Raw genomic sequence first — 23,621 nt, forward strand, 5'->3', positions numbered from 1 at the left:
TATTTTGAACCCCTCAATGGACATTTTACTAAGCATGCTGCATTAAGAATGCTATTATTTTCACTTCTAACCATGTTATAAAGGGAAAATAATAAAGATCGGGTCCCCATCCCAATCGCCTCCTAGCAACCATGTGTTATCGCTATTCAGTAAAGATGCATATTACTGAATAAGAGACCTAATACTGATTTCAGAGGGAATCTCTGATTGGAATATTTATTCCATAGCCATATCAGGCTTGATAATTTATAAGTTGTGTCGCAATACTACCGGTATCCGAGATTTGTCATAGTTTTAGCAGTGCAAGGGTTCAGATCTGTCCTTATCATTGTTTTATATCTAATAATTGTTGTCGAGACGGTTGTATTACATTTTTATGTTTGAGAGGCATCCTGCATACGTTGGTCTTGGTGTTATGGTGAATTTTGGGTACTGCACTGTGTTTTATTGCATATTATTGTGTTTTTCTACTGATTTAGCTTTGATGGTACTTAAAATTATTTTATAATCATTTATATTTTTGCATAGACACTTGTACCTTATTTACTGTTTACACAACATAATTCAATTAACAACGATCTCTTTTTGAGGTGTTTTATATGTCCACCTCGAGGATCAATTTCCTTTGATCCTATATTATTTTTTTTATAAAGCCTTTTGCTTTATTTCCCCGACACTTTAAACAGGAGATGTGGCGTATATAATTTAAATGTCCGCAGCGGCCTATTACACAGCATTTAGCGCAGTATAATATATATTGCTGCTGTCACACACAATAGTCCTTAAAAGGACTTTTGGGTCTCTGAAAATGAGATTTTTGCAAAACTTACCAGTAAAATGTCTTTCTCGCTCTTCATTGGGGGACACAGGAACCGTGGGTATATCCATGTTCTCTAGGAGGCATTGACACTAGATAAAGCTGTTAGCTCCTCCCCTGGCAGCTATACCCCCTCCAGCCTGGAGAGAGAGCTTCAGTTTGTGTAGAAGCAAGCCAACCAAAGAAAAAACATGGAACACCAACCATGCCAAAAGACCCAACGGGGTTCAAACCAGCAACTGCCAACTGTGGTCAAACAACAATACTGGGTGGGTGCTGTGTCCCCCAATAAAGAGATAGAAAGGTTTTACTGGTAAGTTTTACAAAAATCTAATTTTCTTGCCCATATTCATTGGGGGACACAGGAACTGTGGGACATCCAAAAGCAGTCCACAGGGAGGAAAGAAACCACAGACCCACGGAAGCAAGCGTCCCTCCAAGCATCTAAGAAACTGCCGCCTGCAAGACCATTCGGCCCAAGGCAGTGTCCGCCGTTGCACAAGTATGCACCTGGTAACATTTTGTGAATGTGTTTAAGAAGGAACAAATAGCCTCCTTACATAACTGTGCAGCCGAAGCGCGATTCCTCCGAGCCCAAGATGCGCCCACCGCTCTGGTGGAGTGAGCCGTGACTGTCCTGGGAGGGAACACTACTCCCCAATCCAGCAGACTGGCGTCGGTGGTAACCACCGTCCAGGATATTGGAAGGAAAGACCTTCCCGGAACTGACAGCCACCAACAGAGGGACGACCTCACCTGGGGAGAGAGGCAGCTGGGATAGTCCAGGCTCTCGGACGATTTGTCCCAGGACAGGATCGCTTTCTGGAGCATGTGAGAGTGGAACTGGGCAAAGGGAATCGCCTCGAAACAGGCGACCATCTTCCCCAACATCCTCATGCAGAGGCGAATGGACGGAAGCCTGAAATCGAGAAGAACCCTCACCGAACGGTGCAAGGTCAGTCGCTTGTCCGGAGGAAGGCGAATCTGTGCCGCTTCAGTGTCTAGAAGCATACCCAGAAAGACCAGTTGTCTGGAGGGAGTCATAACTTCTGCAGATTGACCAGCCACCCGAAACGTGCAAGGGCTTCCAGCGTGATCCGTACGCTGCTCGGCGCCCGAGCAAAAGAGGGAGCCTTAATGAGGATGTTGTCCAGATAAGGAAGATGCCTCTGGAACGGAGCAGGGCAAGAAGAGGGGCAAGAATTTTTGTGTAGACCCGAGGCGCAGTTGGCAGTCTGAACGGGAAGGCGACAAACTGGTAATGATAGTCTCCTATCGCAAACCTCAGGAAGCACTGGTGACTCAGCGCGATGGGGACATGGAGGTATGCTTCACGGATATCTATGGCCGAAAGGAATTACCCCTGCTCCAGAGAAGCAATTACGGAACGAAGGGATTCCATCCGAAACCGCTGGAGATGGAGGAACTTGTTCAGCAGTTTGAGGTCCAGGATTGGGCGCACAGAGCCCTCCTTTTTGGGGACCACAAAAAGGTTTGAATAGAACCCCTTGAACTTCTCTGCTGGGTGAGCAGGAGAGATGACTCCCTGGTCCAGGAGGGACTGAATGGCCTGGGAGAAGGCGGCCGCCCACTCGGGGTCCCATTGAAGACGGGATTGAAAAAACCTGTCTTGGGGAAGAGACAGGAACTCGATCACATATCCCGAGGATACAATCTCGAGTGCCCGCCAGATGTCCTGGAAGAGGAGGAGGCGGCGGCCCCCCACCCTGTTGGGCGGGGGTGCACCTTCAGGCTGAGGACTGCTTAGCCGCAGAAGGTTGAGCGGCCTGAGGCCTGGGACGCCAGGAGGGCTGTGCCCGAAAGGCCTTTTTTTTGCGATGATCTTGGGAAGCAAATCAACCCCCCCAGCGGAATAGCTTGTCGCGGGGCGGGAACTAGCGAATCGACGAAAGGGCCTACCAAGTAATGAACCTGACCTAAGGTGAGAGGCCTGCTTGGCTTTAGGCTGTAGGAGATGGGTGCTCTTGCCTCCCGTGGCCTCTGAAATAAATTTTGTCCAGCCGAGAACCAGAGAGACGGGCACCGGCGAAGGGAAGTCCAAATAAAAAACGCTTGGAAGTCGCGTCCGCTGCCCACACCTTCAGCCAAAGCTCGCGGTGTAAGGTGACTGCAAGTCCCAAAGAGCGCGCAATGAGGGCGCCAGCGTCCAAGGAACTTCTCGCCTGGGTGATCAGCTGCGCCAAGGATCGGAGATCCTGAGCAGGGACCTTGGATACCAAGTCCTGGTCCAGCTGACTGCCCCACTCAGAGATCCCCTTTGCCACCCACGCGGAGGCGAATACGAGCCTAAGGGCTGACCCTGTGGCTGCAAAGAGGGACTTCGTCAAGGATTCCATCCGACGATCTTTAGCGGACTGGAGGGAGAATCAATCCGCTATAGGAATAGCCGTATTTTTGGCGAGCTGTGCCACTGGTGGGTCGACCTTAGGAGGGGATGCCCACGTGGACACACAATCCGCTGGGAAAGGATAAAAGACATCCAGATTTTTTGGGGTGGAAAAACTCATGTCTGGATGATCCCAAGCCTTGGAAACCCCCGCCGAAAAATCATTATGGTGAGGAAACAGGACGCTGGAAGAGGGACTTGGATGGGTGACCCTTCTGCTGGTGGGATGCAGGGGAGTGAGGCTGCCCTGGTCCCCTTGTGGGGTAGGAGGCAGCATGGCGGACCAATGCCGGCGTGCTCCCCCGGGAGAACAGAAAGGCTAGGCGACCACTGTTTCCCACCTGAAAAAGAAGGGGAAAAAAAAAGAAAATAAAAAAAATCTTCAGGGAGGTCTTGCCTCCTATTGACACTAGAAAAAAACTGAAGCTCTCTCTCCAGGCTGGAGGGGGTATAGCTGCCAGGGGAGGAGCTAACAGCTTTATCTAGTGTCAACGCTTCCTAGAGGACATAGCTATACCACGGTTCCTGTGTCCCCCAATGAATATGGGCAATTAAGCGCAGGCTGCGCTACAAACATATATTGCTGCTGTCACACACAATAGTCCTTACAAGGACTTTTGGGTCTCTGAAATGTTTTAGTACAGAAATAATATTCAATTACACTCCCTACACTGTCTGTCCCTTCCTATGCTCAGCTCTTTCTGACAATGAGCTGAACACGCGTCATCGGGTGCTACATAGCACCCGATGACGTGTTCCGGCCAATCACTGTAATGCCAGTAGCCAACATGGCTACTGGCATTACAGTGAGGGCAATACTTACCTGCACGTTTATTGGCTGCTTAGAGAAATACTGGTATTCGGCTGAGCATACTCGCTCAACACTACTAATCAGGGAGGGCCCAACATCCCACAACCTCACCAATCAGCTCTTCCCTTCAGCCTTTGGTGCTGGAACTAGCACTTTGAATAGAGCAGGAAGCACAGCTCCGGCCAAAGTGTAGTGGCCGTGTTGTGTTAGTGAAGCCAAGCTCCCATTAGGGTCCATTCACACGTCCGTTGTTTCTTTCCTGATCTGTTCCGTTTTTTGCAGAACAGATCTGGACCAGATCTGTAGCCATTCATTTTCAATGGGTCCTGAAAAAAAAAAAAAAATCTGACATTGTGCTGTCCGATTTTTTTCAGGACCCATTGAAAATGAATAGGTCCAGATCTGTTCCGCAAAAAACGGAACAGATCAGGAAAGAAACAACGGACGTGTGAATGGACCCTTAAAGAGACTGGAAGCTAAGCTGCAGTAACCTGGCTGTGCCACCACACTATGAGCGAAGCTGTGCTTCCTGCTCCATTCACAGTGCTAGTTCCCACACCAGAGGCTGTAGGGAACAGTTGAGTGCGGGATATCACGTCCTCACTGATCCAATGTTAAAGACCTACCCTGAGGATAGGTCATCAGTATCAGTTGCCTGGAAAACCACTTCGAGGACAAATCTGCAGGTGATCTGAAAGAATCCTTTAGGGTGGATTTGCACAAAAGATTTTGCAGTTTTTTCTGGGACTTAAATAATGAGCTGTCTTTACGATAGGTCATGACTATGGGCAGTACTGCAGCCTGTTTAGGGACTTGGGGTCCTTCTACACAGGTCGATAGACTAGGAAAGGTTCATTCCTGATCGCTGCCTGTTTGTCAGTTGGAATTTCCTACAGTAATGATCGCTGCTGTATCAGGATGAATATCATCACTATGATAGTTCATCTCCACACAGTTTCAGTGCTTTCTGGCAGAACATCATTTATACAGGGCAATGAGCTGCTAACAAATGAGGATTTTTGGATGTCATAATCCAACAATCATTTGCTCACGTTTACATGGGCCAATTACTGGGAACGAGTGTTTGTACGAGTGTTGGTTCATGATAACTGGCCTGATGCTCAGCCCATATGTCGGTGTACTAGAAGGCATATGTATGCCTAGGTGCACCATTTTTACATTTTGTATCCTATGAACAGACCACAATGCAATTACTTGTGTGAAAAAGATTCAACCTTGTTCCTCTCTCTGAACTTCAGGTTGCTGCAGTAATTACCTGTGAACCTATCCTTAAAGGAACAATAACTTATGCGGCCAGCAGACACAGCATAGAGTAGGGCAATGGCTCTTTTGAGGGTTTTCTTTTGAGAGAATTGAACTTACCACTAACAGTCTGATCTACAGGAGGATGAGGGGGTGGACTTTCTACTGGAGGCAAAACTGTAACCGCTGTAGGTACCTTTTCAGGGTCCTTTGGTATCTGAGGACTGCCAACCTAGAGAGAGAAACCACAACTTAGGAAACACGATAAGGAATTGTTTTAATGACGGTCACGTGTAAAGGAGCTTACAGGAAAGGGTTCTGCTCCCTCCTGGATGACAAAGCCCTCTATAATGTGTGTCAGGATCTGTGGCTTCACAATGGCTTGTGGGGGCTTGGAGTCACTGTGCTGACGAGAAGTGACGGAGAGTGTGGGTGCACAGGGAGGAGCGGATACAGTGAGCGCTGGAGAGACTTGAGAGGCGGCTTCAGACTTATCTGTGGAGTGCAATAAAGTGACAGTTACTGAAAAATCATAAACCATTCCAAGAATATATAAAGAGGAAGTGAAATGAGCTGAAAAATGGCAGAACGATGATGTACAGACTCCAGAAAACAGAACAGCAGAATGAGATGATACATTCACCCACCAGCTGGAGTGCTGCTTTCCTCCACTGTAGGTGGTGTGTCTGCTGGAGGAGATGCTTTTACAGGTAGTGTTGGCGATTCGTCCCTGCCTTCCTCTGCCTCCGTATTTCTCTTCCCACCAACTCCAGACATCTTGCCCTATGAAATCAATCAAGTTATTATAAAGCTCTGCAGAAGAAAAAAAACAGAAGAAACACATCATGGACTTTTCTAATCATCAAAGACCCACCTGCAGGACTCCATAAAATGCAGCTTGGGCTTCATGCACGGCACCGGACACCGCAGTTGGAACAGGGGCAGGAGATGGAGGCAGCGTGATCTGTGTTAAGGAAGACCCCTGTGATGGAACCTGGGGAGCTCCAAGAGCCAGAGCTTGGGCAGGACCCTGCTGTCTCGCACCCACGAGTTGTACAGGAATGTGAGGTTGGTTGGGAGGGGGTGTAGGGAGTGGTCTTGCACTTTGGGTAGGCTTTCCTGCTAGGTGTCCTAGATTTAAAGGTGGAACCCCTTTGCCTGGTTGTTTGGGCTGAATGGGGACGGGTGCTTTAGTTGGCAGAGTCACCTCTGTAGTCTGCAGCATAGGTTGTACAACCAAGGTCTGTTGTGCAGGATTTGCCTGCAAGCCTTGCTGAGAGGGGGCCTGCGGCTGCTGCTGTGCCAGCTGTACGTGAGCAGAGGTATGGACGAGCTGCGACTGACGGTGCTGGTGGATGGCAATCTGCTGCTGGAACACCACCTGCTTCTGTTGTAGGACTGAGTGAGGCTGAATGTGAGTGTAAGTAGCTGATGGAGAAAAAAAAATGAGGAGAGAGTAGAAAACACTGTTGGAGTTAGCCATGGGAAAAAGTAATAAAGTGGGAAAACTGAGCATAATAAAAATAGAAAAAGAAATAAAAATACACTTCCTCATCAGTAACAAATCACCTATCCTCAGAATGGTCAACATTAAAGGGATTTTCTTGTTTTATGATTAAATTTATTTAGAGAATATGACAACCTTTTACACACCGTCTCATCATAACCGTCAGTGTGTGTAAAAACAGATCTGTGTTGCATTTCTTTTTTTAACACTAAACTTTATTGACAACATCACCTAGAGACGGGCAGCCATTCTATAAATCACCTACAGACATGCAGCCATGTAAATACACACAGTAATGTAGTTACTATAATAACCACAATAAAAATGATTCCAAGTCCTATTTTATTTATCTCATGAAGGTTTCCTGTGTACATCATGGAACACTGCTGCTTACCGAATGTTAGGGATTCTATGACTGATGCCATGTTTCAGTTAAGTCCCAAATACATTACACAGGACTGATGCATGGGCTATACCATTCTACTGCATATAGGGGTTAACTGCCCGATATAAGAAAGGAACGTATGCAGAATTTCAAATACATATATAATAGAAAGTTGTAGGATTTCCCATTATATAAAATAATAATAATTGAAATATAATAAAAACTGGAGTACCCTATTAAGAAATCCGCAGCACTCTTTAACGACTTAGCGCTCATGCACACAACTGTTGTATTGCAGATCCGCAAAACACGGATACCAGCTGTGTGCGTTCTGCATTTTGCGGAACGGAATGGCCCATAATAAAACCGTCATACCCATGTCCGTAATGAGGACAATAATAGGACATGTTCTATTATTTTGCGGACGCGGAGCGCATACAGAGTCATTTTGTTTGCAGTCCCATTATAGTAAATTGTTCTGCATTAAGGCAGCAAAAACACCAACACGTTACAAGGTCTTTATGAAGCAACCAAATGTATATTACAACAATACCTAAATACGCCACCTCTGATCATGTGATCAATTACATATGCAAATTATTCAATCATACCATCCTCCTCCCTTTGCAAGGGAAAGATCCTATTATAGCGAGACATCAAAACAGTAACCAGGTGTAACACTTACAACAGCCAGGTGACAAGGACGCTCCTTCTTGATGACTGGTATACCATGCCTGCAGGGCCCGCAGCGGTCGCATGTCATTCATTGTTTACGTGGCCATCGGGGCCAACCATGCACTCGCTACTGCCGAAGCCAGTGGCTGTGGTCACGTGACAGATGAATGGAACATGGCCACTGCAGGCCCATATATAGATTAAGTATACTTACATACACAGGTATAAAGTATTCAAACAGGATAATACATAGGACCAGGAAATATTTCGGACAATACTAATGACCTTTGAACTCACCAGAGCTTATCAGGGTCTGGTTGGGTGCTGGCGTTGCAGCTCTGGTCAAGTTGATACCGACACTCTGCTGCACAGCCTCGCCTTCTGCTTTTCTCACCTCTGCCTCGGTCTGACTCCCCTGACTCACTGTGCCCCCTGCTGGACCCATTGGACTCTTCACAGTCTGTGGTACTGGAGAAGATGGCAGTTGTGAAGGTGCAGAGGAAGGGGGCATTGGGTGAGTGGTTGGTTTAGACTGTGGTGGAGCAGCATGAGCAATGGTAGGCCCTGCAGCCGTGGACATGGGTTGAGCAGTCTGCTGACCTCGAACAGCCAGGTTCTGAACCTAAGCAGAAGAAAACAAATTGCACCAATGTTTGATGTCCAGCTCAAGGTGCATATCCAGAAGATGAATAGTGATTTATTTTAACAGATCCCTAGGATTGAGCTCTGTCGGACCTTACGATGGCGTCCGTGCTGCAACCACAACAACTAAAATGTGGTTGTATTATGGCTATGAAAAACTGGCCTAAGGAGGAGGCTATATGGTTTTAATATTTAGTACTCTTTTTTTTCCTGTCACTCATGAAGAAAAAAATAAAAAATAAAAATAAAAATCACCCCTGTGTGCTATAAATCACCTTACTACTATTAACATTTAACCTGTACTAATCTCGCTATAGAAAAGGCTTTACTACTTACTGGACCACTTACCTGGTCAGAATCTTGATGCATGTTTTGGTTCTGAGGCGACGCCACTTCCTGCTGGACCGTAGCCACAGAGCCATTGGGCATTAGAATAAGTTGAGGGTTCAGAGGGACACCACGATTAAGCGATCGATTCACTTGTAAAAGATTACCAAGCTGTGGCTGCTGCTGGGAGAAAATGCATTATTTAGTCAAGATGGAGGTGGGAAGGATTTGGGCAAAAAAAATAAGTAGTATACAGACACGGTCAGCAAACTTTTTAGGCCTAGCTCACACGTCAGGATTTTGTATCGGTGATCACTAGCCAAGACTAGATGTAGGTCAAGAACACAGAACTGGTGCAAATCTTTCCATTATACCTTACACAGACCCTCTAGTACTGTGACAATACTGTGTGGGAGTCATTGATCAAAGTCTGGCTTTTTACGCCGGCCTTTGATAGCCCATGCGCTGCCGAAGGAAGCTGCTAATTTATGACAAGGCGTAGGCTTCATCATAAGTTAGGCTACTTTCACACTCGCGTTTGGTGCGGATTCGTCTTGTATCTGCACAGACGGATCAGCACCGATAATGCAAACGATTGTATCTGTTAATAATGGATCCGTTATTCATAAAAAATTAATAAAAAGTCTAGGTCAAAACTGATCCTTCTCGACATACATTGAAAGCCAAAGGGGTAACGGATCCGTTTTCAAGTGCACCATATTGTGTCAGTGAAAAACGGATCCGTCCCCATTGACTTACATTGTAAGTCAGGACGGATCCGTTTGGCTATGCATCGTCAGACGGACACCAAAACGCTGCAAACTGCGTTTTAGTGTCCGCCTGAAAAGCGCAACGGAGACAAATGGATGCATTCTGAACGGATCCTTATCCATTCAGAATGCATTGGGGCTGAACTAATCCGTTTTGGGCCTCTTGTGAGAGCCCTGACACGGATCTCACAAGCGGACCCAGAAACGCCAGTATGAAAGTAGCCTTACACGCACCACCGGAAGTCAGTGCCACTGGAGTGAAATCTCACTAGTTTCCACTCCACTTTTATGCCTTTTTCCAGGCCCCAGCCCCCACCACTCCCAAGTGGCCAAGGCGCCGTATAAAAAAAAGTCACAAAGATGGGGCTTTGCGACGTTTTAACAAAAACTGGCGTAGCGCTGTTAGTAAATGACTCCCTGTGTGTTTCTGTAGATAATTCATGGCACACTATCATACTGCAAATTTCTATATATAAAATTACATTTTGCAAACAAGGCCAAAACTTACATAAAAAGCCAAAGCCAGTGTCTAAGGCTACTTTCACATCTGTTCCAGTCTGCCGGAATTCTCTGGATCCGGCACAGCTGGATGCAACCAGAATGTCCGCTGGTCCCATTAACTATAATTGGGTCCGACAGAGATCCAGATGCAATGCAGCAAATATACTGAGATTCTGCGGTTTGTGTCCAGCTGATTCCCGGCATCCTCTGCCCCATCACAGTGCCGCAGATTTGAAAGTAGCCTAAGGCCCCTTTCACAAGGGCGAGTTTTCTGCGCGGGTGCAATGCGTGACGTTAACGCATTGCACCCGCACTGAATCCGGACCCATTCATTTCTATTGGGCTCTGCACATGAGCGGTGATTTTCACGCATCACTTGTGCGTTGTGTGAAAATGGCAGCATGTTCTATATTCTGCGTTTTTCACGCAACGCATGCCCCATAGAATTGAATGGGGCTGTGTAAAAATCTCAAGCATCCGCAAGAAAGTGCGGATGCGGTGCGATTTTCACACACGGTTGCTAGGAGACGATCGGGATGGGGACCCGATCATTATTATTTTCCCCTATAACATGGTTAAAAGGGAAAATAATAGCATTCTGAATACAGAATGCTAGTCCAATAGGGCTGAAGGGGTTAAAAAAATAAAATAAAATATAACTCACCTTAATCCACTTGTTCGCGCAGCCCGGCTTCTCTTCTGTCTTCATCTTTGCTGTGCACAGGAAAAGGACATGTGGTGACGTCACTGCGCTCATCACATGGTCCGTCACATGATCCACCACCATGGTAAAAAAAGATCATGTGATGGACCATGTGATGAGCGCAGTGACATCATCAAAGGTCCTATTCCTCAAAGAAGAAGACAGAAGAGAAGCCGGCTGCGCGAACAAGTGGATTAAGGTGAGTTAAATTATTATTAATTTTTTAACCCCTCCAGCCCTATTGTACCATGTATTCTGTATTCAGAATGCTATTATTTTCCCTTATAACCATGTTATAAGGAAAAATAATACAATCTACACAACCTTGAACCCAAACCTGAACTTCTGTGAAGAAGTTCGGGTCTGGGTACCACATTCAGTTTTTTATCACGCGCGTGCAAAACACATTGCACCCGCGCAATAAAAACTGAACAACGGAACGCAATCGCAGTCAAAATCGACTGCAATTGCTTATCTACTCGCGCGGGTTTGCCGCAACGCATCCGGACCCGCTCGTCTGCAAGGGGCCTAAAACTGCATAGACAAATCAATTAATTTGTAAGATGGAAACCAAAGATAGACTGAGGCACTTCACGGGCTACTGCTATGTTTCGGGGGCCTCCCCCATCTTAGGGCTAATTTTACACTGCAATGCAGCGCAAGGTTGTTGCATGTGTTGGAAAAGCTCCAGATGCCTATGCGAAATATGTCCACATTCACCCAACAGAGGCCACAATAGTGTCCATTTGGCCTTTGCCAGTACACTTTTCATTGCTCTAGCAGACTATGCTATTCCATACAGAGGCATAGCATGGGAGAACTACTACCACCACCATTGAGCAGAGCTGTGTAGTCACCATTTCCAGTGCAAGAGCTAACACGCAAAACAGCTCGTCATCGAAATGTCATGATTCAGACCGGATACTGATGACCTACCCTAAGGGTAGGTTGTCAATAGTTTAGGCCCAGAGTATCCATTTATGGGATGACATGTCTCTAAGCAACACGTGACCCAGCAGTGACATGTCACAGGTGGTTGTGTATATGAAGCTGGACAACCCCTTTAAGGTTAGATTTCCCATTGCCCTGAAATGTATCCTGGGATATGCCTGGATGCTAGGGATCGACCGATTATGAAAGTTATCGGCATCTATTTTGCCGATAACGAATCGGGAACATGTATCGCGCTGCTCTCAGCGCGATCTGTGTTCCCTTAGCAGCACAGGGGAGAAGGAAGCAGTGTCTCCCTCCCCTGTGCGCTGCTGCCACCAATGAGAGGAGAGAGGACAAGAGGAGGGGAGGGGCTGTGGCCACTGCACCACCAATGATGTTGACTGACTCATTCATTCAAATTCAACAGGAGGCAGGAGCTGGCTGCAGAATCATATAGCCGGCTCCCGACCTCTATGAGCAGTAGCTGCGATCCGCGGTAGTTAACCCCTCAGGTGCCGCACCTGAGTGGTTAACTGCCGCGGATCGCAGCTACCGCCTCCTGTATATGAATTAATGGGCGAGTTATCTTCATTGGTGGCGCAGTGCGCCCCCCCAACCCCAGTATTAAAGACATAGGTGGCGCAGTGCGCCCCCCCAGTATTAATCATTGGTGGCAGTGGCAACAGGGTCCCGTCTCCCCTCCTCCTCATTGGTTCACAGATTATCGGTATCGGCTCTAAAAAAAACCAAAAAAAAAAAAACACAACAATATCGGTCGATCCCTACTGGATGCACCAAGTATTTGACTCTGAATAAATTTCCTCAAAAGGAAAAAAAAAAATATTGAACAGAAACGCATTACACGTTTTCCTACTCATTTCAACGGGTGTCATGTAACGTTACATTTCAGGCCATTACGTTGCCGTTATCCTCCAGCGTTAAAAACCTGGTATGGACTGGTCGTCTTACTTACCCGAAGGTACATTTGTGTCTGGGACTGGTTGAGAGGTGGAGAGCTAGCATTGCTGAGCAAAACGGACTGAGTGAGTGTCGTAGCGCTGGGGGCAGTGACATTCTGGGCACGACTCAGAAGCTGGGCAGAGGAGCTGGTCGACAGATTCACCTGCTGAGGAAATAAAGAAAATGGACTCACTACCTACATTATTAACAGGACGGTTCCACAGTTGTTAAGAAGACTTTGAAATCCTGAATATTTGGTACAATGTCAACATTTGCTACTTACCGATCCTTGCGTGGTGCTCGTCTGCTGATTGGAAACATTGTTAGGGGAGGCAGCCTGGCGGGTAGCAGCAATTGTAGCCTGCAATGGCAAAAAAATAAAATATGTATTTGCAAATACAAGTATGAATTCATTGGGTGACCCATTACAGTTAATTGTCAATCATGTACTTCTGGAAAAAGATCAGTGGAACTTCTATCAGTCTGGCCACGCACACACAAAAGAGGACACCTCATTGGATCCCGACGTATAGTTCAATAATAAATTAATGGGGCACATTCAGCATTGCCAGTGTTTGCCGTACACTGGAGCCAGCTCAGCGGCTTTCATTATAAATGCGGATGTGAACAGAGCCTGAGATTCTGATGATGACAATTTCTGATCTGCTTTCTGTCAGGCGCAGAGAAGTCATGGATAAAAATCATTAAATACCTGACCTGGCTACTAGCAACAATTTGTTTATGTGGGGGCATCAACGTATTCTGGGGCACACGAGTTCTCCGTGAGGACAACATACTGCACTTTTATCATGGGAAACACTCAGCGCAGTCTCAGACACTGGGCCTATCATTTCATGTGATTAAATCGCCACATAAAATCTTGTGTTTTTTTTTTTTTTATAGCTCTAGTACAGGCATGGCCAACCTGAGGCTCTCCAGCTGTTGCAAAACTACAACTCCCAGCATGCCTACACTGCCTACAGCTATCAGCCTACATTAGGGCATGGTGGGAGTTGTAGTTTTACCACAGCTGGCCATCCCTGCTCTAGTATAAAATGCTAACCATTTAATCAAGACAAGCCCTTTCTGACTGTAGACCTGAAGAAAATCCACATATTCTCCTAACCGGGCAAATGGAAGGCATTCTGGTGTTCAGCTATCAGGGTCTCCAATCAGGAGACAAATTCTGACGTCCAACAAAAAAATATTTCCAATTCTGAGCAACGCGCTGAAAGCCAAAAGGGCACACTGCTTGAAGGAGCGCTTCTGCCCCTTCAAAATAGTGATGGCTGGGGGATCCCCACCTATAAAATCTTCTATAACACGTAAGTTTAGACACAAGTTTAGATCATTTAAATACAGCACTCATAATGCTGCTCCCTGCATAACTCTGTATGATAATCTGATCATATGATCACCCGAAAACAATGTATAATGTCAAAGTTGTAGACCTGAAGCCACTTTCATGCACTTTTTGAAGTCAATACTAGGAGTGGATAGTAAAGATTCAGCTTCTCTTTTTTAGGGTGCATTCACATGACTGCAGTGTTCTTCGGATCCGCAAAACAGGAATACTGGCCTGTGTGCATTACGCGATTTGCGGACCGCACATGGCCGGCACTATCATAGAAAATGCCTATTCTTGTCTGCAATTGTGGACAAAAATAAGCCATGGTCTATATTTTTTTGCAAATTTTGGGAACGGGTGCAGACCTCTTCATACGGCCGCGTGAATGGGCCCTTAAATCCACTGCCGCTTTTGGCTTCAAACACTGCATGAAAACGCTGACCAAAGAGGCCGAAATCTGCTTGGTTAGTGTGACATTCACCATGGGGTGCTGTGCTAAAAGGGGTTGTGCAGCAATATACATTGATGACCTATCCTCAGGAGGACTGACTCCCGACACCCCTGCCGGTTAGCTGTTTGAAGAGGTGGCGGTGCTCAATGCGAACACTGCTTCCTCTACATTATTCTACGCGACACCTCCTGTGCAGTGGCATTACTTGCCAATACAGTGCACCGCGCAGTGTAATGCATCGCTGGCCTGGAGCACCGCCTCCTCTTCAAACAGCTGAACGTCAGTCAGTGCCCCTGAGGATAGGTCATCAATAGGTTGCTGCACAACCCCTTTAAGTTACAGAGAAAAAAAATAAAAATATTATATATTAATTATATATATATATATATATATATATATATATATATATATATATATATATATATATATATATATAAAGATTTTTGTGGACTCACCTGTAAAACCTCTTTCTCGCTAAGTTCATGGGGGGGGGGGGAACACACAGGACCGTGGGTATAGAAGCTGCTGCCACTAGGAGGCAACACTAGGCTGAAAAGTGTTAGCTCCTCCTGGCGGCTATACCCCCTCCAGCCTGGAGAGAGCATACCAGTTTGTGCACAAGCAGTAGGAGGAGAAGAAATCAGAAATTAAATAACACTACAACAACCAGTGGGTCCGAACCCATAATGGAGGACCCCACCAGTCAAACAACTGCTGTCACATGTGGCAAGATTAGAGAACAAACAAAGGGTGGGAGCTGTGTCCCCCAATGAACTCAGCGAGAAAGATATTTTAGGAGAGTCCACCCACAAAAACGTTGTTTTCTCGCTCGTATCATTGGGGGACACAGGACCGTGGGACGTTCCAAAGCAGTCCACGGGGAGGGAATAAAAGACTAGAACCAATCTAAAGGCTTCCTATGAGATCCCGCATGGAATATTGGGAAACACTAAGCTAAAAACTAGTAAGCCCTCTCCAGGCTGGAGGGGGTATAGACGGCAGCAGGAGCTAACACTTTTTAGCCTAGAGTCGCCTCCTAGTGGCAGCAGCAGCTATACCCACGGTCCTGTGTCCCCCAATGATACCAGCAAGAAATATATATAATTTTTTTTATTAGACGCATGCTGTATATATGGATTATGGCGCCCAATATGTTAATTCCTGGCATCGGTACAGGGAAGAGGACAAAGAAAAAAAAAGAAAAAGCTGGAGCATCAGTTAAAGGTGGACTACTACATCAGGTATTCAGTATAAAAAAAAAAATATTATATATAAAAAATCCCAGAAAACGTAAAAACTATAAAAATCTAGGTGAAGAGCACTTACCTGCTGAACTGCTGCAAGACTATGTAGCTGTGCGTTACTTAGCTGCTGCTGCAACATCAGCTGGTGAAAGTACTGCGCTGCATTAGGTTGTCGGTGTAAAGCCTGCAGAGCCTGGGGTGAAAGACAATATTAGCGCCCGGTAATAGACTCTGAACATATAAATATACAGTTGTCAGGGAGAACGCTATAAGGGGATGTAGTTAAAGGGATTATTCCATCTGGAACATTTATAGCATATTGATAGGATGTCCCATAAATGCCTGATAGGTGCGGGTCCCACCTCTGGGAGCTTCTCCCATATTAAGTATAGGGCCCTGAAGTAAATGGAGAGCTCTCACTGCTATGAGACATCCAAAAATAGCTGAGCAAGCAGTGTTGGCTATATCTGGGAGTCATAGTGGCAAATGGAGTGGTGGCCGCATGTGCGGCCTATTCTGTAATAATGTTATGACATGAAAGAACACAATGATATGGACACAGCTCAGGAACTTCTAGGGATCATTCCCATACACAGAACATGCTGATGTTTACAAATTAGTATTTCCTAAGAACGAAATAACACCAACCATCGCTAGGCTTGGAAATATGAAGAAAGCTTTTAAAAGGGGTTGTCCGGGTTCAGAGCTGAACCTGGACATAACCCCTTCTTCACCCATTCAGCCCCTATAAGTGGAGCACCTTGTATAGCGCAGGGCAAGGGCTTTTTCTTCAGACCCAGTGAAGTACCAGGCTTCTGATAGGCATGAAGCGATGCTGCGCAGGGCAAGGGAGAGCATCGGAGCATTAAATGCTCCACTCATAGGGGCTGAATGGGTGAAGAAGCGGTTATGTCCAGGTTCAGGTCTTAACCCAGACGATCCCTTTAATGGAAGGCTTCTAGAGGTGCAGCATATGGGCGACAAAACAAAGACGTTGGGAAGTAAAAAAAAAATGCCACAGTAAGTGGTGCTTAAACTGGCTGTCTCCCTTTAGCAAATAGCATGTATTCATGTAGAAAAAGTTAATACAAGGCACTTACTAATGTATTGTGACTGTCCATTTTGCCTCCTTTGCCTGCTAGATTCATTTTTCCATCACATTATACATTCCTCGTTTCCAGGGGTTACGACCACCCTGTAAATCCAGCAGCGGTGGTCGTGCCCGCACACTATAGGAAAAAGTAACTGCCTCTGTGGTGGCCGGGACCATGGGAGTGCGCATAGTCCAGCAGTTTTTTCTATAGTGTACAAGCACGGCCACTGCTGCTGGATTGCAGGGTTGTCGTAACTAGGGATGAGCGAATCGACTTCAGATGCTTCATCCGAAGTCGATTTGCATAAAAGTTTGTTTTAATACTGTACGGATCAGGCTCTCCGTACAGCATGAGAATGTATTGGTTCCGATGAGCCAAAGTTATTGCTTTGCGAAGTCTCGCGAGACTTCGTGTAATAACTTTGGAAATTAATTTCTGTAAAAAAAACCTTTGTACTGAACTCCGGTTCGGTTCCAAGTGGTAAGTGCCTTGTATTTACTTTCTGTACGTGATAAATGCCACTTGCTGAAGTGAGACAACCCCTTTGAAGATTTGAACTTACCAGTCCATATGAGACACCTACCTGGACAGCCTGGCGCTCATAGAGAGACATCTGAGATATCTGAGGACGGGAGCTGGCGCTGGACGCCGTACTTCCATTGGTGGAAGTAGAGTTCTGTTCGCTCTCAGTCTCCATGTTGAATCTCGGATCTGTATAAATAAATATTGAATCGTTAATACCTAAAATGATTAGTAGCATGCAGTTCAATGCGGAACATGGCGTCTGATGGCTACTGTTAACGCTTGTCCCATACAACTGCATCGTTTCTGGGCAGAAAAGCACAAACTGCTGCCCAGAAAAAAGGACCAGGACTGGAACCTACAGAGACATAAGGTATAAGGGAAAGATCTGCGCCGGTTCTGTGTTTAGAGGCGCACCTGGATTTGGCTCAAGATCTCTGATGGAAATCACTGACCAAACACAGACGTGTGAATAAGGCCTCATGCACACGACCGTTGTTTTGGTCCGCATCCGAGCCGCAGTTTTTGCGGCTTGGATGCGAAACCATTCACTTCAATGGGGCCGCAAAAGATGCGGACAGCACTCTGTGTGCTGTTCGCATCCGTTGCTCCGTTCCGTGGTCCGCAAAAAAAAACATTACCTCTCCTATTCTTGTCCGTTTTACGGACAAGAATAGGAAGTTATATCAATGGCTGTCCGTGCGGAACACACACGGACGCTAACCGTGTTTTGGGGATCTGCAATTTGCAGACCACAAAACACACAACGGTCGTGTGCATGAGGCCTAAGACATTAGGTCTGTCCAGGTGACAACAGGTATGGTGCTTCACCAATCTGCTGCGGGAATCTCCACCATGTATTTCTTTAATACGCAAGGTTCAAATGACTGCGGGGAATTTTGCTGCTGTGGAAATAATTCCTGTAGCGTTCTCTACACGCGCTGCTGAATTTTAGCATAGACTGACATTCCACATCGAAATATACTTCTAAATTTGCATAAAATATTCTGCAAAAGCCACAGCGGTAATTGCACCACTTGTGTTCTTTCCTGTGGAATGACAGCGACGCACAACCAAACTGAACAGGGCGTCTGTATTACGGCCTACAATGGCTAGTCCTCCCGCCTGTTAAACTGAGAGCAAGGGAATTGCTCAAAATGCTACTCCCCAACATACTGATGGAGCCCTAAGCCACAGGGTTTAGCTAGTAGGGGCCTTAATCAGCAGCACTTGACCGTAGTCCATGTGGCGGCCCACAATCAGCAGCACGGATTGGAAGCCTACAGAAGCACTACTTTTTTTTTTTGCAGTGGGTACCGTCCGATGAGGATCGCGGAACCAATTCAAGTGAATGAGTCCACAGACGGCAGGCAGACAGTCAGTGCCCGTGCATTGCGGACCACAGTGCGCGGCTGGAACACGGTCGTGTGCCTGAGGCCTACTACTAATAATCCGAACATCTAAAGATGACCGTACACATTAGATGTATATGAGGAGCGTCCGACTCTGCTATGTGGCCAGATGTTGGGGAGATAAGGATTGGGCGCATTGGAAATCAACAGCCTGGGGGCGGCTGGAATAAAACTACGACATGTCACAGTTTTATTCCGGCCGCCTCTCTGCATGTTTGCCGTGCTGCCGCCGAAACTCCGGCCCGTCCCCGTTATACTCAATGGGGCTGGAGCGGACCTACGGCGGCACACGTGTACTAGCGGCAGCACGGATCTGACAGGCTGTTCACCCGCTAGTGTGAAAGTACCCTAAGGCCTCATGCACACGACTGTCGCTATTTTTGTTGCTGTTTGCATCATACACGCAATCTTATTTTTGTTTCCGTGTTTTTTATTTCTCTCCCTGTATGTGGAGTCATTCACTTCAATGGGGGCACATAAAAAAATGGAAAGGACCTTGTGTGCATTACGTTTTCGTAAGTCTGTATGGGGTACTGCCAAAAACAAAACAAACAAAAAAAATAGAACATGTCCTATAATTGTCCGCATTACGGACAAAGATAGGACTGTTCTATTAGGGGCCAGACGATCCACAAAACATGGAATGCACATGGCCGGTATCCGTGTTTTGCGGACCGTGAAACAGGTAACAGTCACATGCATGAGCCCTAAATCTAGTCTGACACTGGCATTCAGAAGATCCGGATATTTCTGGATCCAGCTACGTGAATGCTAACCGACCGCATTAACTATAACGGTAATCGGCAGAGATCTGACTGTAACCTGGCAGATATGCTGAAAATCGGCAGGACAAATACCGCTGCGCACCAGAACAGCCTGCTGGATCTTCCGCATGCTACTGGGAAACCAGCCTAAAGCCTCATGCACATTACCATCCGTATGCAAAACACATTCATGTCTAAAGGACAGTGCACTGATCTCATCCGAGTGCTGCCCCTACTGCAAACTATAGAGCAATGTCCCATTCTGGTCCACATTGCGGACAAAAAAAAAATAGTCCTTTCTATTGATATGAGAGAGAATAATACAGAAAGCTTCGGTATTTTGCAGATCTTTGCTTTGCAGACTGAAATACGGATACAGTCGCGCTGTCTGGACTGTGATTAGTGTTGAGCGAACTTGTGTTTTAAGTTCGACGTCTAAAGTTCGGGTTATCGAAGAATCGCGTTATGGATTCTGCTACCACGGACCATAATGGAATTTAGAAACCATAGCGCAATTCTTCTATAACCCGAACCCAAACTTTAGACGCTGAACAAGTTCGCTCAACACTAATCGTAATAAAAAAAAATAATTAAAAAGTTACCATTCACTGACAGCAAGCAGCTAAGTAAAACACAATGTGCGCTAAGAGCATCAAGCATTCTTTAGATAAAAAAATAACACCTCCCTTTAACCGATAAGCTGGCTCTGTCACAGAGGACTCCTCTTATTATAAGTGAGCTCCATTTTTACGGAACCTCCTGGCTGAGATGACGGATGAGCCCGCGGTATACCTACACAGACATGGCGCAGACACACAGCGGACCAGAGCGCTCACCGCCAGGTGAATTAGTGTCAGTACTAAGGGGGCGTGGCCAGGTAGTCACAGGTCATATGACACCTCAACTCTTGACATGAAAACAATGGCCCCCAGTGAGCACAGCAGCAGCAGCAGGCTATGTATACTGGAGTGTGGGGCACATACAGGGGAGACCACCACAGGGTCACACCCACTGCTATCATGGCTGCTAGGGCTGACAGCTGGGGAGCCTCCACACACAAGGTGATAAGGCCTCCCCCATACTGCAGGAGTGGTACATGCCGAGCACACACAGAGTACATCAATACTGTGTACAGACAGAGGGGGAGGAGCTCCATGTCCCCAGTACACACAGGCTGATACACCCCGGAGACCTCCCTCCAGTCCCTCTCCGCTCCTCACCCCCTGAGGCCTCCGGTCCAGCGCTGACCCCTGCCCTCTAGCCCTTCCGGTCTCCTACTGACCTCTGACCTCTCCCCGCCGCTCTCACTCCGAGCTCTGCTTCTCCCTCTCTGTCTGGTTCTTTCTCTCAGCTCGTGACGTCATTTCCCGTCAGACAGCGCGACTTCCTGAGCACGTGACCCCACTCTTCGCCTTACTCCTCCTTCTCTCACCTTTCACTTTGTTGTCATGGAGACGGATGGAGGAGGAGTGCTCCTGAGGCGGCTGCGTGTAAGTGCGCTCGGGAGAAGGTCTGGAGCTCATATCATCACCTCACCCTACACCCAGGGGGCAGGGGATGTGTATATATGATGGGCAGCAAATACAGACGACATGTGTACTGTGACGTCACTGTGTTTATTATCCCTGTACTGTGTCATCACTGTGTTTATTATCCCTGTACTGTGACATCACTGTGTGTATTATCCTGTACCGTGTCATCACTGTGTGTATTATCCCTGTACTGTGACATCGCTGTGTTTATTATCCCTGTACTGTGACATCACTGTGTTTATTATCCCTGTACTGTGACATCACTGTGTTTATTATACCTGTCCTGTGACATCACTGTGTTTATTATCCCTGTGCTGTGACATCACTGTGTGTATTATCTCTGTACTGTGACATCACTGTGTTTATTATACCTGTCCTGTGACATCACTGTGTTTATTATCTCTGTACTGTGACATCACTGTGTGTATTATCCCTGTACTGTGACATCACTGTGTGTATTATCTATGCACTGTGACATCACTGTGTGTATTATCTCTGTACTGTGACATCACTATGTGTATTATCCCTGCACTGTGACATCACTGTGTTTATTATCTCTGTACTGTGACATCACTGTGTGTATTATCCCTGCACTGTGACATCACTGTGTGTATTATCCCTGCACTGTGACATCACTGTGTGTATTATCCCTGCACTGTGACATCACTGTGTGTATTATCCCTGTACTGTGACATCACTGTGTTTATTATCTCTGTACTGTGACATCACTGTGTTTATTATCCCTGTACTGCGACATCACTGTGATTATTATCCCTGTACCGTGACATCACTGTGTGTATTATTCCTGTACTGTGACATCACTGTGTTATTATCCCTGTACTGTGTCATCACTGTGTTTATTATCCCTGTACTGTGACATCACTGTGTTTATTATCCCTGTACTGTGACATCACTGTGTTTATTATCCCTGTATTGAGACATCACTGTGTTTATTATCCCTGTACTGTGACATCGCTGTGTTTATTATCTCTGTACTTTGACATCACTGTGTTTATTATCCCTGTACTGTGACATCACTGTGTTTATTATCTATGCACTGTGACATCACTGTTTATTATCTATGCACTGTGACATCACTGTTTATTATCCCTGTACTGTGACATCACTGTGTGTATTATCCCTGTACTGTGACATCACTGTGTTTATTATCCCTGTACTGCGACATCACTGTGTTTATTATCCCTGTACTGTGACATCACTGTGTTTATTATCCCTGTACTGTGACATCACTGTGTTTATTATCCCTGTATTGCGACATCACTGTGTTTATTATGTCTGTACTGTGACATCGCTGTGTTTATTATCTCTGTACTGTGACATCACTGTGTTTATTATCCCTGTAGTGTGACATCACTGTGTTTATTATCCCTGTACTGTGACATCGCTGTGTTTATTATCTATGCACTGTGACATCACTGTGTTTATTATCTCTGTACTTTGACATCACTGTGTTTATTATCCCTGTACTGTGACATCACTGTGTTTATTATCCCTGTACTGCGACATCACTGTGTTTATTATCTATGCACTGTGACATCACTGTTTATTATCTATGCACTGTGACATCACTGTGTTATTATCCCTGTACTGTGACATCACTGTGTGTATTATCCCTGTACTGTGACATCACTGTGTTTATTATCCCTGTACTGTGACATCACTGTGTTTATTATCCCTGTACTGTGACATCACTGTGTTTATTATCCCTGTACTGTGACATCACTGTGTGTTTATTATCCCTGTACTGTGACATCACTGTGTGTATTATCCTGTACTGTGACATCACTGTGTTTATTATCCCTGTACTGTGACATCACTGTGTTTATTATCCCTGTACTGTGACATCACTGTGTTTATTATCCCTGTACTGTGACATCACTGTGTGTATTATCCCTGTACTGTGACATCACTGTGTTTATTATCCCTGTACTGTGACATCACTGTGTTTATTATCCCTGTACTGTGACATCACTGTGTTTATTATCCCTGTACTGTGACATCACTGTGTTATTATCCCTGTACTGTGACATCACTGTGTGTATTATCCCTGTACTGTGACATCACTGTGTTTATTATCCCTGTACTGTGACATCACTGTGTTTATTATCCCTGTACTGTGACATCACTGTGTTTATTATCCCTGTACTGTGACATCACTGTGTTTATTATCCCTGTACTGTGACATCACTGTGTTTATTATCCCTGTACTGTGACATCACTGTGTGTATTATCCTGTACTGTGACATCACTGTGTTTATTATCCTGTACTGTGACATCACTGTGATTATTATCCCTGTACCTGTGACATCACTGTGTTTATTATCCCTGTACTGTGACATCACTGTGTTTATTATCCTGTACTGTGACATCACTGTGTTTATTATCCTGTACTGTGACATCACTGTGTTATTATCCCTGTACTGTGACATCACTGTGTTTATTATCCCTGTACTGTGACATCAGTGTTTATTATCTCTGTACTGTGACATCACTGTGTTTATTATCCCTGTACTGTGACATCACTGTGTTTAT

At 45.8% G+C, this 23,621-nt stretch overlaps 1 protein-coding gene across 6 annotated transcripts in view; it reads right to left on the reverse strand.

The window, feature by feature from the left end:
• The window catches only part of PHC1 (polyhomeotic homolog 1), a 119,488-nt gene that overhangs the window by 15,178 nt on the left and 80,689 nt on the right, over nt 1-23,621 (reverse strand). For 2 of the 6 annotated variants that reach the window (XM_044299825.1, XM_044299822.1), the window contains exons 2-11: nt 17,422-17,549; nt 15,827-15,937; nt 12,985-13,062; nt 12,715-12,867; nt 8,856-9,014; nt 8,163-8,487; nt 6,173-6,726; nt 5,946-6,081; nt 5,606-5,793; nt 5,419-5,530 (exon numbers count right to left, since the gene is read on the reverse strand). In XM_044299825.1, the coding sequence (XP_044155760.1) occupies nt 5,419-5,530; nt 5,606-5,793; nt 5,946-6,081; nt 6,173-6,726; nt 8,163-8,487; nt 8,856-9,014; nt 12,715-12,867; nt 12,985-13,062; nt 15,827-15,937; nt 17,422-17,549 (1,944 nt within the window). Of the gene's footprint in view, nt 1-5,418; nt 5,531-5,605; nt 5,794-5,945; nt 6,082-6,172; nt 6,727-8,162; nt 8,488-8,855; nt 9,018-12,714; nt 12,868-12,984; nt 13,063-15,826; nt 15,938-17,421; nt 17,550-20,756; nt 20,935-23,621 lie in introns of those variants that run through there. The other 4 variants (XM_044299824.1, XM_044299821.1, XM_044299826.1 and 1 more) reach the window with 3 other exon arrangements.

Source organism: Bufo gargarizans, chromosome 6, assembly GCF_014858855.1.
Source record: "Bufo gargarizans isolate SCDJY-AF-19 chromosome 6, ASM1485885v1, whole genome shotgun sequence".
Classification (NCBI taxonomy): domain Eukaryota; kingdom Metazoa; phylum Chordata; class Amphibia; order Anura; family Bufonidae; genus Bufo; species Bufo gargarizans.